This window comes from Canis aureus, chromosome 15 (genome assembly GCF_053574225.1).
Source record: "Canis aureus isolate CA01 chromosome 15, VMU_Caureus_v.1.0, whole genome shotgun sequence".
Taxonomy (NCBI): domain Eukaryota; kingdom Metazoa; phylum Chordata; class Mammalia; order Carnivora; family Canidae; genus Canis; species Canis aureus.
The window spans coordinates 58,709,167-58,723,871 of record NC_135625.1 but is presented as its reverse complement, the minus strand read 5'-3'; the positions used below and the strand labels follow the sequence as shown (position 1 = coordinate 58,723,871).

The following is a 14,705-nucleotide window of genomic DNA, read 5'->3' as shown; positions in this document are numbered from 1 at the left end:
ATGACTTTGATTCTCTGTATATCCTACCTTTTCTACAATGTGTAATAAAAAATTAAAGTTCTTTTTAGAAAAATGAGGACTATGGCATGATCCCACATTAATTCTGTGAGTTAAATAGGTGCTATTCTTAACACTGACAAGGAAAATTCCTTAAAAATTCCATTAGAAGCCAGTTTCAGTTTTGAATGTAGTTACAAAATTCTTAAATAAAATTCCAGCAAAGAACTGAACAATAATAATTATCCTGATATATCATTAGTGCCAATTACTCTACTGAGTGGTTTACCTAGTTCTTTAACTTACTTTCTTATAACACTGTGAAGTGGGAATTCTACTAACATTTCCATTTTTAGGTAAGGAACCGAAAGCTCAGAAAAGTCACGGCCAAAGTTACATGGTTAATAAAGGGTAAACCAATGTTTAAAGTCAAGTTTGTCTTCATCTAAACCCAATGTTCCAAACTACACCATGGCTAAGTAGAACTTACTTCCCAAAATACAAGACTAGCAGATCACAGAACTCCAAATATATTCATCATGTCAACAGAATGAATAATGAACATCAGAAGATTACTTTGTAGATCTTGCAAAGTCACTGTGTAATATTTAAAAGACTCAGAAGCTAGAAGCAAGTAGATACTTCATTAACTTGGTGTTCTGTATCTTTAAAAACCAGGAAAATCACTTTATAAATTGACTGGTTACTGTTGTAATTATTTCGCATGCTTTTAGAGATTATTGTCATTGCTTCAAGATAGCAAAACTGGTTGGAAAGAAAAAGATCAAAACCTAACGATAGTAGCCTGATGGAAATTCAATCATTCAGTTAATGTTTACTGAAACCCTACTTCATGCCGGGCACTGTACCAGGTACTGACCCAATAGTGGCAAAGGATGCTGATAGCTAACACTGATGTACAGCCTATGTGCTAGGCTGTTTTTCTATGTATGTGAATTCATTTAATCTTCATACAACTGCATAGGGTAGTTACTATTATTGTTCCATTTTATTTTTTTTAAGATTTTATTTATTTATTCATGAGAGATGCAGAGAGAATGGCAGAGACACAGGCAGAGGGAGAAGCAGGCTCCACGCAGGGAGCCCAACATGGAACTCGATCCCAGGTCTCCAGGATCACGCCCTGGGCTGAAGGCAAGTGCTAAACCACTGAGCCACCCTGGGATCCCTATTGTTCCATTTTATAGATGAGGACACTGAAGCACAAAGGGGCTAACGTAAGTAGTGGAGCTGTAACACAAATACATAGTCCTGGCCCAAGAGTCTGAGCATCAGTTTTTTGTGTAAACACTCTCTAAACCAGAATAGTGTCTGTCCTCATGGAGATTATGGTTTAGTGGCAAAATAGACATGAAACCAGAGTGAAATCAGCAGTTTCAAGTAGTAAGTGCTAAGGAATAAGAAACTAACAGGAATGACTTCTTAGGGCAGCCCGGGTGGCTCAGCGGTTTAGCGCCACCTTCAGCCCAGGGCATGATCCTGGAGACCGGGGATCTAGTCCCACATCGGGCTCCCTGCATGGAAACTGCTTCTCCCTCTGCCTGTGTCTCTGCCTCTCTCTCTCTGTGTGTCTCTCATGAATAAATAAATAAAATCTTTTTTAAAAATAAAAAAATGACTCCTTAGATGGGCATAGAACAGTCAAGGAGAGCTGGCATGGAGGGGAGCTGTTCAGATCACAGTGGGGGTGGGGCGTGAAGGACAAGGGGCCTTGGGAGAGGAGCAGGTGCAGAAGCCCTGGGGCAGCCACTGGAAGGATGGTCTCAGTGGCTCAACTTACCTGCAGGAGTCTGAGAACCTTTGCAGGGCGTGCTGAGCAATGGATTTTATTTGAAGCGTGATGGGGGAGCTTTCAAAGTTTTAATATTTACGAAGCATTTGTCTTCACTAGAGATGCTTTATTTGCAGACGATTTATTTTTTGTCCACCTGGTGCCTAATCTGTACTGCACGTGGAAATCCCTCAGACATCTGTGGTCATGGGTGATGGTGGCTGCATTCAATTCTGATTTGAGAGTCAGGTAGACGGCCCATCATACCCAAACCTTGAAGTTCAAGTTGATGCTCAGAAGGTTAGGGGGATACAGCACTGAGGGTGGTACGAGGTGTCTATGATCATTTCCATTTTACAAATGAGGAAACTCTGGTATAGAAAGTTGTGTTTGTCATGGATATCCGTGCCATGTCCAGGATTTGTGATCACATCTGAATTCTGTGCTACAAATTGGCAGTTTCTAGATTTAGTTTATCACATGGCAGTCATCGCACTTTGTTCCAGTGGTCTAGAGCTGTGCTCTCCAATATGATGGCCACTAGGCACATGTGGACATTTAATGTTAAACTAACTTAAAAAAATTTAAAAACCCACTAAAAATTCAGTACCTTGGTTGCATTGGCTACACTTGAAGTGCTTGATAGCCATTTGTGGCTAGGGGCTACTTCAGTGGAACAGTTGCGCTGTCGCAGAAAGTTCTATCTTCTAGACAGTGCTGGTCTAGAAATGTCTTAACTTGCCCTTTTAAATGGCAGATGAGTTCCACAAAGAGTTGTTTGTGGGCAGATAATTTTATCCAGCTTCTTACAATTGTCACCCAGAGCCTATGAAATTCAAATTTTGTAAGCATATTTTATTGTTTGGAGATTGCCATATCCTAAAGGGCAGAGATTGTGTTTTTCCTCTACTTCTGTGAAGAGTGTTAGTTCACTAAATTTAATAAATGTTTGCTGGTGCCAATTACCATAGCTCACGAAGCCCGTGTAAGACCAGGATAATGTCATATCGGAAGTGACCTTTTATGTTTCTCATGCACTCTCCATCGGTGTTTCAAAGTGCATAGCAGAGGAATCTGGCATTTCTGGATGTACTTTGAAGTCTGAGAAGTTCTGTGTCAGTGTAAGGGTGATTTAGTAGATGTCACACAGAACATCCCTTCTGGCCCTGGCACCAAAGAACTGTGGGCAAACTCATGCTCCCATTAGATTAATTTGCTAAGTTAACCTAATTAGCTAATTAGGTTAATTGTTCACCGGGGAGAAGGGAGGGATGAGGTGAGGGAAGAGGCTGGCTTGGAGCTTATTTTTTGTATTTTCTCCTTATTCATTCAACAAGCATTAATTGAGCCCTGCAATCTGCCGAGCACCGCACCAGACACTAGGGAATAAAGAGATGAAAATAAGAAGGTCTCTGCCCTTGAAGAACGTAGAGATACATGAAGTTTTATCCTGCGTGGTCAATGCAGTGACAGAGGCATGACAGGGACTCATGGCAGCACAGAGGAGGGACAATAGATCCAGCTTCGGCAGGTCACGGAGGACTTCCTGGAGAAGGAGTGCTCTGCCAACAACTCCAAGAGACTCAAGAGCAGAGATCTGTCCTTGGAAGGGTGTCCATGGAAGGTTTTGAGTGAAGAAGGAGTTTTCTAGAAAATCAGGGTAATCAGGACAGATACCTAATTGTTGTGGTTTGGCTTTGTTTATTCATGTAATTCATCCGAACTCATGACAAGATGGAAGAAGAGACTGAGCTAGACTACTATCATCATTCTTCTCCTTCTGAATTGGAGCCAGAGTCGATGAGTTTTAGAACACAGTCATATGTGAGTTGGAGTTAGTGGAATGCCAGAGAATGAGGATGATTCTAAAAACAGCTTTCACCAACTGTTGCCGTGATTCTTATGTGGATTTTTGGCATGCCTCAGGAGAGCTGCCGGGTTTGGGGCTATAGTGGGAAGTGACCACAGAGAGTGTGGGCAGAGGACTGAGCCAGTTGATCTGTGGCAGCTTGTATATTGGTGGGGCAGGAATTGGGGGAGAGGAGGTGAGGCAAACTGCAATGGACAGTGAGGCAAGTCTGGGATTGTGCCTTAGGAACATTCTCACTTGCCACGAAATTGTGCAAGAAGGACAGACATTTCCAGCCCATTCCATCCAGGACAAGGATCCTGGGTTTAAACATTGTACTTGTGGGGACGCCTGGGTCGCTCAGTTGGCTAAGTGACTCTTGATCTCTGCTCAGGTTTTGATCTCAGGGTTGTGATATTGAGCCCCGTGTCAAGCCCCATGTTGGGCTCTGCACTCATTGGGGAGTCTGCTTGAGATTCTCTCTCCCTCTCTCTTTGCCCCACCCCCAAACTCTTCTCTCTTATAAACAAACAAACAAACAAACAAACAAACATTGTACTTGTGGTCATCAGTGCTTAACAATGTCACTCCCCGCACTGGCCTTCCCTTTGATAGCCAGGAGGTCCCCCATAGGTAAATTAAGGTAATAACAGGTACCCTACACTTCCTGAAAGTTCATGTTAGGCCACTTGGCTTTTACGGAAGACTTACATTAGTACCTGTTTTTGCTAATGGAAAGAAATCCAAAGAGGATTTTCACTTTCACGAAAATAGTTGTTACAGTACTAATGTATGTCTTTCCAGTTTTCTGAGAGTAGGATATATTCTCCGCTTTATGCCATTTCCAAAAAGAAAGGTTTCATAGCAGTGCCCTACTTTTGAATAGTGGGGGAAACCTTATCTCATTTAGATCATGGCTGACTTGAACTCTTTGCTTGCTACAATCTCACCATATCCTATGTATTTGTTCTGGTGTCCCCAGATCCCTTCTAAATAGCTTTTCTTCCAGATAGGCAAGTGGCCCCTGTCCACATTCTATTCATTTCTATGCTTGTGTCTTGCCTTTCTACTGTTCTTTTCTCTGCCAAACCATCTCTCCTTTTCTCCTTCTTTTTTTTTAAACAAATGTAACCCATCATTCCCATTGTTCAAGACCCAACTTAAGACCCATGCAGTCTGTGAAACCTTCCCTACCTACTGTAGCTCCTGCCAATCTTTTCCTTTTTTGGATTTTCACACTTCAAGTCCAAATCCTGTCATCTAACTTATGGTGTTGAAGAAGGAGAAAGCACCTTAAACCTCCATCTTGATCCGTTACCATCTTCTCTTAGAGGAAGACATTACAAACATTTTTTATACCGAAAAGACAAATCTAACAACATCATCAAAGGATAAAATGCTCATAATTCCTTATTTTACTACAACAATCTAAAGTGTGGTCCAATTCCTTTCTAGTCATACCTATTTTATAGTAACTCACAAAATATTTTATATTTAGTATTTTTCCCCATTTAACATTATAACCAAACATGCCCTGCATCTTTACAGTTATTGTAACAGAAGGATGGATTCCCTCCTACTGCAATATGATTCTATCAAGCCGTTCTCATGATACTGGACATGGGGTCATTGGCTCTGCCTTTTCAAAAGACATCCATGTTGTTCTTGATTCCATCTCCTCTAAGCTCTGAGAATGTACTTGATGATCCCTCCCTTGCACTTCATTCTCTCACTGTCTTCAGACACCTTCTCTTCTGTCACCAGGGATGTTCAGTCTTCTCTATCCTAAAATCTGTCTCACCCTGCTATGTACCATCCTCTGACTGCCATTATTTCCCAAGCAGCTCAGCTCATTCATTTCCCCTTGTTTGCCCCTCACACTTGCCATTTCAATGGAAAGTCTCTTTTTAGTGATCATGTCATCAAGCCCAAGGAGATTTTCTCAGTCCTCGTCAACCCTGGCACTGACCATTCCCTTCTGAAGCTTCCATCCAGGGTGTTGGTGGTGACAACACACTTCCCTTATTTTCCTCAGCTTTCCTCAGAGTCTCTCTGCCTTTTTCTATTCCCTTTCAGCTTTTCCATAATGAAATTCTTTAGCAAGGGCCTGTCCTCAACCCTTTTCTTTTCTTCTCTCCCATTTTTCCAGACTCAGTCATTCACCCTCACATCTGCAGCTAACAACTCTGTGCACATGATCTCCATATATACATTTTTAAAAGGATTTTATTTATTTATTTATTCAGAGAGAGAGAGAGAGAGAGAGAGGCAGAGGGAGAAGCAAGCTCCACGCAGAGAGCCTGACGTGGGACTCGATCCTGGGTCTCCAGGATCACGCCCTGGGCTGCAGGTAGCGCTAAACCGCTGCGCTACCAGGGCTGCCCTCCATATATACATTTTGAGCCCTACCTGCCTTACCTCCCTAGCCTGGTGCTCACCCTCACTACCCACTACTTGTATTAATGTTGCTCTCTGGGTGCTGGCCAAGCTCCCACAGCCAACCACTCTGCCCTCGAGGATCTTTCCCCCTAACCCAGACTCTCCAACTGACTTCCTGTTATCTATCCTTACATATATAGCCTCAGACCCTCTGCACTTGATCTTAGCCAAAGGGCTGAGAAGTCATGGCCTCAGAGCTTCTGAATCATCTATCCTTTATTCTTTTCTCTCCTCATAATTATTAGTTGATATAATATCCAGAATATGTCTCATCTGTTTTATAATTTCCATTCAAACCCACAAAGTCTTTATTGAAAAACATTTAGGGGGCAGCCTGGGTGGCTCAGCGGTTCAGTGCTGCCTTTGGCCCAGGGCATGATCCTGGAGACCCTGGATTGAGTCCCACGTCCGGCTCCCTGCATGGAGCCTCTTTCTCCCTCTGCCTATGTCTCTGCCTCTCTCTGTGTGTCTCTCATGAATAAATAAATAAAATCTTTTTTAAAAAAATTTAGGGACGCCTGGGTGGCTCAGTGGTTGAGCATCTGCCTTTGGCTCAGGACATGATCCCAGGGTCCCGGGAGTCCCACATTGGGCTCCCCACAGGGAGCCTGCTTCTTCCTCTGCCTATGTCTCTGCCTCTCTTTCTGTCTCTCATGAATAAATAAATGAAATCTTAAAAAAATTTAAATACATGAGGGACTGCATGGCTCAGTTGGTTAAGTGACTGACTTTTGGTTTTGGCTCAGGTTATGATCTCAAGGTTGTGAGATGGAGCCCAGCGTGGGGCTCTGTGCAGAGCGTGGAGTCGGCTTAAAATTCTCTCTCTCCCTCTCCCTCTGTCCCTACCCCATACCCCGCTTACATGAGGCCTATCTTTCCCAAAAAACTTTAAATACAAAATAGTACATACTTGTGTTAAAAATGCAAATGGTATAATATTATTATAATCAGATGCATTAATATAGAGAGTAAAAAGCAAATGTTTCCCTTTCATATATTTATTCCCCAACCCCTCCCCAAATTCTGTTTCTTTGCCCAGTGATCCACGTATGCTTTTTTAAAATAGTGGATTTATAATCAAATTTTTTCTCATTAATGGGATTATACAATACAATGTCTTGCTTTTTTTCCCTCCCAGATGTAATATATAGATCTTCCATGGAACAGAATAGGAAGTCCAGAAATAGACCCACACAAATATAGCAATTAATTTTGAGAAGGTATAAAGTCAATTAAATGGAGAAAGAGTAGTCTTTTCAACCAATGGTGCTGTAACAACTGACATACGCCAAAAAAAAAAAAAAAAATTAACTGCAACGCTTATCTCACAAAAATATAAAAGTTGACTTAGATGGATCACAGAGCTAAACATAAGAGCTCAAAATTACATTTCCAGAAGGAAACATAGAAGAAAATATTTATGACCTTGGGTTAAGTAAAAATATCTTATGTAGGACACAAAAAGCATGAGCCAAAAAAAAAAAAAGGAAAAAATGAAAAGTGGGCTTTATCAAATTAAAAACCTTCTGCTAAAAAACAAAAAACAAAAAACAAACAAACAAAAAAACACCTTCTGCTTTGTGAAAGATACTGTTAAGAGAATGAAAAGAAAAGTTATGGACCAGGAGAAAATATTTTCAAAATACTTATCTGAAAGGATTTGTATGTAGGATTTATAATGATACATACAACTTGATAAGGAGAAGACAAGAGATCCAATTATAAAATGAGTAAAAGATTTGAAGAGACACTTCACCAAAAAAGAAATATCAATGGCAAATAGGCACATGAAAAGGCACTCAATGTTATTCATCATTAGGACAATGCAAATTAAGACCACAAGGAGATACCACTACACACCTACTAGAATTGTTCAAATTAAAATGACAAAAGCAAGTGTTGACAAGGATGTGGAGCAACCAGAACTCTTATACATTGCTGGAATGTATAAGAATGTAAGATATTCACTTTGGAAGACAACTAGGCAGTTTCTTATTAAGTCACATATACAATTATTACATAACCTAGGAATTCAATTCCTAGATATTTTACCCAAGAAAAATGAAAACATATGTTCACGTGAAGACCTGAGAGCAAACATTGGTAACAGCTGAATTCATAATAGCCAATAACCAAGCAAAACTACCCCCCCAAAACAATAAACTGAAGACAACCAAAATGTCCATCAATTGGTGAATGGATAAACGAACCATGGTACATCCATTAAATGGAATACCAGTTAGCAATAGAAAGGAACAAATTACTGATATATGTAACAAGGCGGATGAATCTCAAGACATGATAAGTAAAAGAAACCAGACCCAAAAGGCTACATACTGTATCATTCCATTGATATGAAATTCTGGGAAAGGCAAAGCTATAGAAGCAGAAATTAGATCAATGGTTATCAGGGATTGGGGTAGAGGCAGGGGGTGAACTAGCTAGCTGGCCTAAAGGCACTTTTGAGTACAATAGAAATGTTCTATACATGGTGGTGGCTGTAGGATGTCATACATTTTCCAAAAGTCATTAAAGTATAAACTTGAAAAAAGGTGAATTTTATCTGATTGAATTACTGGATTGAATTTACCTGTCTGAAGTAAGCCTAACTAAAAAATAACAACAAAACAAAACAAAACACCAAGGAAAATAGAAGGAGGAAAGAAAAAGAAAGGAAAAAAGAAAGAAAGGTAGAAAGAAAAGAGGGATAAGCAAAAGCATATCTATAGATAGAATTTATATGCCAGATGGTGAGCTGATTTAAAATTTTTTTTTTGATTTTAAATTTTGATAAGGCCAAATTGTTCTCCAAAATGGCTATACCAAATTATACCTACACCAATAGAATCTGAGAGTGCCTATTTTCCCATGCTATGGCACAAATGGATATAATCAATTTTTTAGAAGTTCTGTCTATTTGATGGTGAAAAATGTTATGATCTTGATACTTCAGGCTTGCACAGTTAAGATCTTGTCCTAATTGGTCTCTCCACTTGCAGCCTTTTCTCTCTCCAAATCATCTTATATATTGTTAATAGACTAATCCTTCTTGTGCCTAGTTCTAATAATATCACGAAATTTATTAACGATACCCCATTGCCTACAAAATTATGTCCAGACCCTTTAGCCAGATATTTGAGTCCTTGTTCTACCCCAGCTCCTACTTTCTCTCTTCTGTTACTGTCTTCTCATTTTTAGCAGAAAATGTTGACTCAAACCTCTAGCTCAATGGTCATTACTCCCTTTTCTTTCCAGCTTTTTGGGGGTAGAGTTGACACGGAACACTGTACCGGTTTAAGGTGTACAATGTGAAGATCTGATACACGGATGTATCAGGCAAGGTAGGCATAATCAAGCCTGTCATCAGATAAGAAAGATTGAGGTTTGAGAGTAAACTTTTCTCCAAGATGATACACTTTTATGGGACAGAGCAGAGCTCAGAACTCAGCAATTCTGATACCCAGTCCAGGGCTCTCCGTACTAGCCCCTATTGCCTTGTCTTCCAGCCATCTCCAACCTTTCAGGTTGTCAGTCCGTCCTTCCCATATCTATTCTGCTCCTCAGAATTAAGGGGCCTAGGGATGCCTAGGTGGCTCAATGGTTGAGCGTCTGCCTTTGGCTCAGGTCATGATCCTGAGGTCCTGGGATCGAGTCCCACATCGGGCTCCTAGTGGGGAACCTGCTTCTCCCTCTGTGTGTCCCTGCCTCTCTCTCTGTGTCTCTCATGAATAAACAAATAAAATCTTAAAAAAAAAAAAAAAGAATGAAGGGGCCTAGGTCAAAAATACAATGGGAGGCTCACATAGCATTCGTTAAAATATCAGAAAGTTATATGCCACACAAGCAATCTATTAAATATTACCACCCACCCTTGATGAACATTCCTTCGTAACGAACTGGTAGGCTAGCTTCAAAAGCAGAGGGGCACCTGGGTGCTCAGTCGGCTAAGCAGCTGCCTTTGGCTCAGGTTGTGATTTTGGGGTCCTGGGATGGAGCCCTGCATCAGGCCCATTGCTCAGCAGGGAATCTGCTTCTCCCTCTCCCTCTGTTCTCTATCCCCCTCTCTCTCCCTCAAGTAAATAAATAAAATCTTAAAAACAAAACAAAACAAAACAAAACAGGCAGCTCAGGTGGCTCAATTGGTTTGGTGCCACCTTCGGCCTGGGTTGTGATCCTGGAGACCTGGGATCCAGTCCCGCGTTGAGCTCCCTGCATAGAGCCTGCTTCTCCATCTGCCTTTGTCTCTGCCTCTCTCTCTCTCACTCTCTCTCTCTGTCTCTCATGAATAAATAAAATCTTAAAAAAAAAAAACACCCAAGAAACTAAAAGCAGAATTCCCAGACTCCTTGAAGTTCTGAGCAATAGTATGGCAGCCAAGTCATATAAATATGAATATGGAGCTTGTTCTACTATCTCTTCCCACTCCTGGTTCTTGGCTTTATTCATTTGGGCTTCACGTGTTCCTCTCACCCTACCTTCATGTCTGAGTTCCATCATTCCCCTGCAAACAACTACCTACAGCTGCCTCTTGGGACCAGACACCCCGTGGACTTTGGAAGGAAGGGGCCATGTAGGCCCTGAAAGTGAGCATGGGGCCAGCTGGCAGGGAATTCTGGGGTCGTGGGTACCAGACCATGGAGGGATGTGGGCTCTTGGTGGGGTGTTCCTTTGGCTTCTCAGACTCCTTGTCCTGCGGGGAGAGGTGCAGTTGGAGGAGACCCACTCTGGGGGCCTCCCGAAATCTGGGGCCCATTGTGCCTAGGTCTAAGGGTGGCACTGATCCTAACTCTCTCCCTCCCCAAACCAGACAGCAAACCTTTCGAGGACCCAGGCTAATTCCCCCCTCCTCCCGGGAGAGATTGTATTTTACTGGAAAACAGGACAGGAGAATTCTAGCTGGAGCTCAGCCCCAGGTAAATAAACTAATCTCTCTGATTTGTTTATCTATACAACGAAAATTGTATGAGGTAATCTCCAAAATCACTATTTCCATCTTCTTTTACAGCCTCCCCCCAGCACTAACAGGTCATAGAAGGTGCTCAGAAGTGTTTGCTGCAGTTTGTTTTTTTGCATCATTTGGTCTGAATGCCCCAAGGCCTTGTCTTAATCTCTCTTCTCAGACAGAAGTGTGCATGGGTGCACATGTCTACACATGTGGGGGCATGCATATGCCCGTACTTGTACCACTCACTCTGTCTTGGACTTACATACCACACAACCCGCTTAGCTGGATGGTTAGAGCCCCAGGAGACATCTTCTTAGACACTCCAGCAGAATGCATTCACTCCTAACAGAGGTAACATTCAGTTTTATGCCTTCAGAGCTTGGAAACTAGGAGACCCTAGGGGTCTTTCTTTTTTTAATAAAATTATTTTTATTGGTGTTCAATTTACCAACATACAGAATAACACCCAGTGCTCATCCCATCAAGTGTCCCCCTCAGTGCTTGTCACCCATTCACCCCCACCCCCCGCCCTCCTCCCCTTCCATCACCCCTAGTTCGTTTCCCAGAGTTAGGAGTCTTTATGTTCTGTCTCCCTTTCTGGTATTTCCCACACATTTCTTCTCCCTTCCTAGGGGTCTTTCTATAGAGAGTTGGTGACCTTGAGTCATTTCTAATATCTCAAAGTTGCAATTTTTATTTCCCACGGATGTCAATCCCTTCTTTACGGCTCAGCAAACATTTTATTTTTTTCTGAATTGAGAGGGAGCCTTCTTCCTCTAGGACCTGGGTACGAGTGTAGGTGCGAGCTTACCGCAGACTGGAGCCAAATCTGAAAGGTTGAACCACTTCCCTGGGCAGGTGGATACTCTGGCTCAAGTCAACAAATGTATAATGAGCGTTTTACCAGTGCTGTGGGAATTCCCAAGCAGGATGACACCATCTTCGAACTTCGTATTAATTTGGTTGGAGAGGCAGAGGGTCAATTCATAAAAGATAATACAATAGGATAAGACAATATAAGGATCACCTCAAGGCAGTGGTTTGGAGGCAAGTGATGTGTTCATACAATGAGTTCAGAGGGTGAAGAAAGGCACGAACAAGACGTCCTAGGTCTAGGGCCAGGGTATCCCGGGCCAGATGTGCCTGAATAGGCAGTGTTTTCACAGGGCTACTCAACCTGGTGATTGCGGGCTGAAGGCAAGGTATGCAAGATCCTCCGTTCGCAAGCTGGTGGGGAATCAGTTGTTAAGAACGGCTGCTGCTTATGATGGGGAAGCATAATTAAGCACAAGACAAATCAGGAACATCAACAAGAGGGGCACCTGGGTGGCTCAGTGGTTGATGGATTGCCTTTGGCTCAGGATGTAATCCCAGGGTCCTGGGGTCGAGTTCCACATTGGGCTCCCCATGGGGAGCCTGCTTCTCCCTCTGCCTATATCTCTGCCTCTCTCTGTGTCCCTCCTGAATAAATAAATAAAACCTTAAACAACAACAATAACAACAACAAAAGAGAACATCGACAAGAGCTATCTTTAACTTTTTATTGTCAACCATCTTCCGTGAAGCTAACAGGTGGGTACTTCTGGGAGGGTGCTGCAGCCTGCTTCGGAGGAAGGGCTATTACTGATTCTCCACGTCCCCAGGGGCCGAGGTGCCTGGGTGGGTTGGAGCTGCGCGCCTGGGCCTAGCAGAGGAACCCAGGTGGAGCGCAGCCGGGGCCCTTTGGTCATCGGAGGTGATCCACATTTTCCACCAACCCCTATAGTTTCCCAGACAATAGTGTCCCCGACTCACACCTTTAAGTCCCCGGCCTGGTGCGAGCATCCTAACAGGAGGCAAAGATCCCAAATCGCCAATTGCACGTTGGGCGCGGCCCTTCCGTCAGCAGGTGTCTTCAGAGGTCGACGCCTGGCACGCAGCAGGTGCTCCCCAAACGTCCAGTCCCTCGTCGGCTTTCCTCGGTTCCCCGTCCACCCCCAGACGCCTCTCCTCGGACACCGGGCACTGTCCCCAAGGAGAGCCGCTCTCCCTGGCGGGGCCTGGCCGTGCGCCCTCCCGGCAGCTCCGCGGCCGGCTCGGCAGGCGCCTCCCGGAGGCCTCCTACGTGCGCGCGGGGCTGCGGGGCTGCGGGGCTGCGGGGCTGCGGGGCTGCGGGGCTGCGGGGCTCCCGGGGCTTCCAGAGCCACCCGGACAGGCGGGAGCAAGGACGGCTGCGGCCGCGCGCTCGTCCCACCCCTGGGCTGCACGGCGGGCCTCGCGGAGGGAGGGCCGGGCGCCCCCTCGCACCTGCCGCCCCGCGCCCGGCCAGGACCCGGAGGCCCGTGCGTCCCGGCGCCCCCGGGGGTGCGGCTCCCGCGGCTCCCGCGCTCCCGGCCCCCGCGCGCCCCCTCCCGGGAGGCGGGTGCCGGGGAGCCCCGCCGCCGCCCCGCGCGCAGCGGCAGGCAGCAGGCAGCAGGCGCCCGGCCGGCCGGGAGGGGGTGCTCGCCTCCCCGCGCCCGGGCCCGCGCGTCGCCGAGCAGCGCCCCGAGGCTCCGGAGGGGGCGGAGCGGCGAGGCCGGCGTGCGGCTGGCGGCCCCCGTCCGCCGATCCGGCCCCGGCCCGGCCCGCCCCCGCCCCCGCCCCCGCCTCGCCGGCCTCCCTCCGCGCCGGTGCGCGGCGCCCGGTCCCCGTCCCCGTCCCCGTCCCCGTCCCCGCCGCAGCCGCAGCGGCCGCCCCTGCCGGGCCCGAGAGCGCCGCGCCGCGAGGCCGGGCCGGGACCGCCGGGGGCGCGGCGCCGACGCCGAGGCGCGGCCATGGAGGGGAAGCCCCGCGCCGGGGTCGCGCTGCTCCCGGGGCCGAGCGGCCGCGGCCCTTCCGCCCTCCGCGCCCGCCGCCGCCCCGGGCTGCTGCTCCCCGGCCTCTGGCTGCGGCGGCGGCTGCTGCTGCTGCTGCTCCTGCTGGCGCGGCCGGCCTCGTGCGCCCCAGGTAAGCCCCGCCGCGACCCTCGGCCGCGACCCTGCCTCTCCCCCCCCCCCCCCGTTTTTTAAATCGCTGTTATTTTCAAAAAATCCTGCTTTCCCCGCCCGCCCTCTTTTATTCTCCACCGCTCCCCAGCCCTCCTTTCTGGAGATGCTTTTCCATTCTTCTCGGGCCCAGCAAATGAAAGGCGCGGCGAAAATAGAACGAGAAAGGGAACGGATTCCGGCCGGTCTTGCTAAAGGTCTGCTAAAGCTCTCCTGCTATTCACGGAGCCCGAGGCGGGTCTGTGGCTTCCCCGAAGGTGCCTTTATTTTCTCTGCAAAATGCGGGCGCCGGGGTTGTTATCTGGGGGCATGGCTGGATCCGTGTGGTCTGTCGAATGTTTGGGGATACTTCATTGTAGGGGCGAAGGGGTACGTTCCCTGGAGGGGGGGTGGGGGCTTTAAGAACACTAGTGCATTACTCCGAGTAGCCCCGCGTCCCCCAGATGCAGGCCGGCTGGCCGTGTCCCCCAGTGCGCCAGGACACAAAGAACATTCAAAGAAAATCTCTTGGAAAGCGCCCTGGCCGTGCATCTTTCCAGGGAAACAGCTAGTGCTATTACTTCTGCAAAGGCATCAGTACAATAGAGTGTGAAAATATTGTGATTCTGAAGTGTCAGGGCATGAAAGGGGTAAGGGTGGCTTTATAACAGAGGCAGTTTACTGACTCCTCCTCAGCATGGA

General features: G+C 46.2%; 1 protein-coding gene across 1 annotated transcript in view; it reads left to right on the top strand.

The window, feature by feature from the left end:
- The first annotated feature begins 10,666 nt into the window (after positions 1-10,666).
- Positions 10,667-14,705, top strand: part of KIAA1549 (KIAA1549 ortholog) — a 146,061-nt gene continuing 142,022 nt past the window's right edge. Inside the window, exons 1-3 of the mRNA XM_077848504.1 lie at positions 10,667-10,779; positions 12,826-13,126; positions 13,203-13,986. Of these exons, the coding sequence (XP_077704630.1) occupies positions 10,667-10,779; positions 12,826-13,126; positions 13,203-13,986 (1,198 nt within the window). The remainder of the gene's footprint in view (positions 10,780-12,825; positions 13,127-13,202; positions 13,987-14,705) is intronic.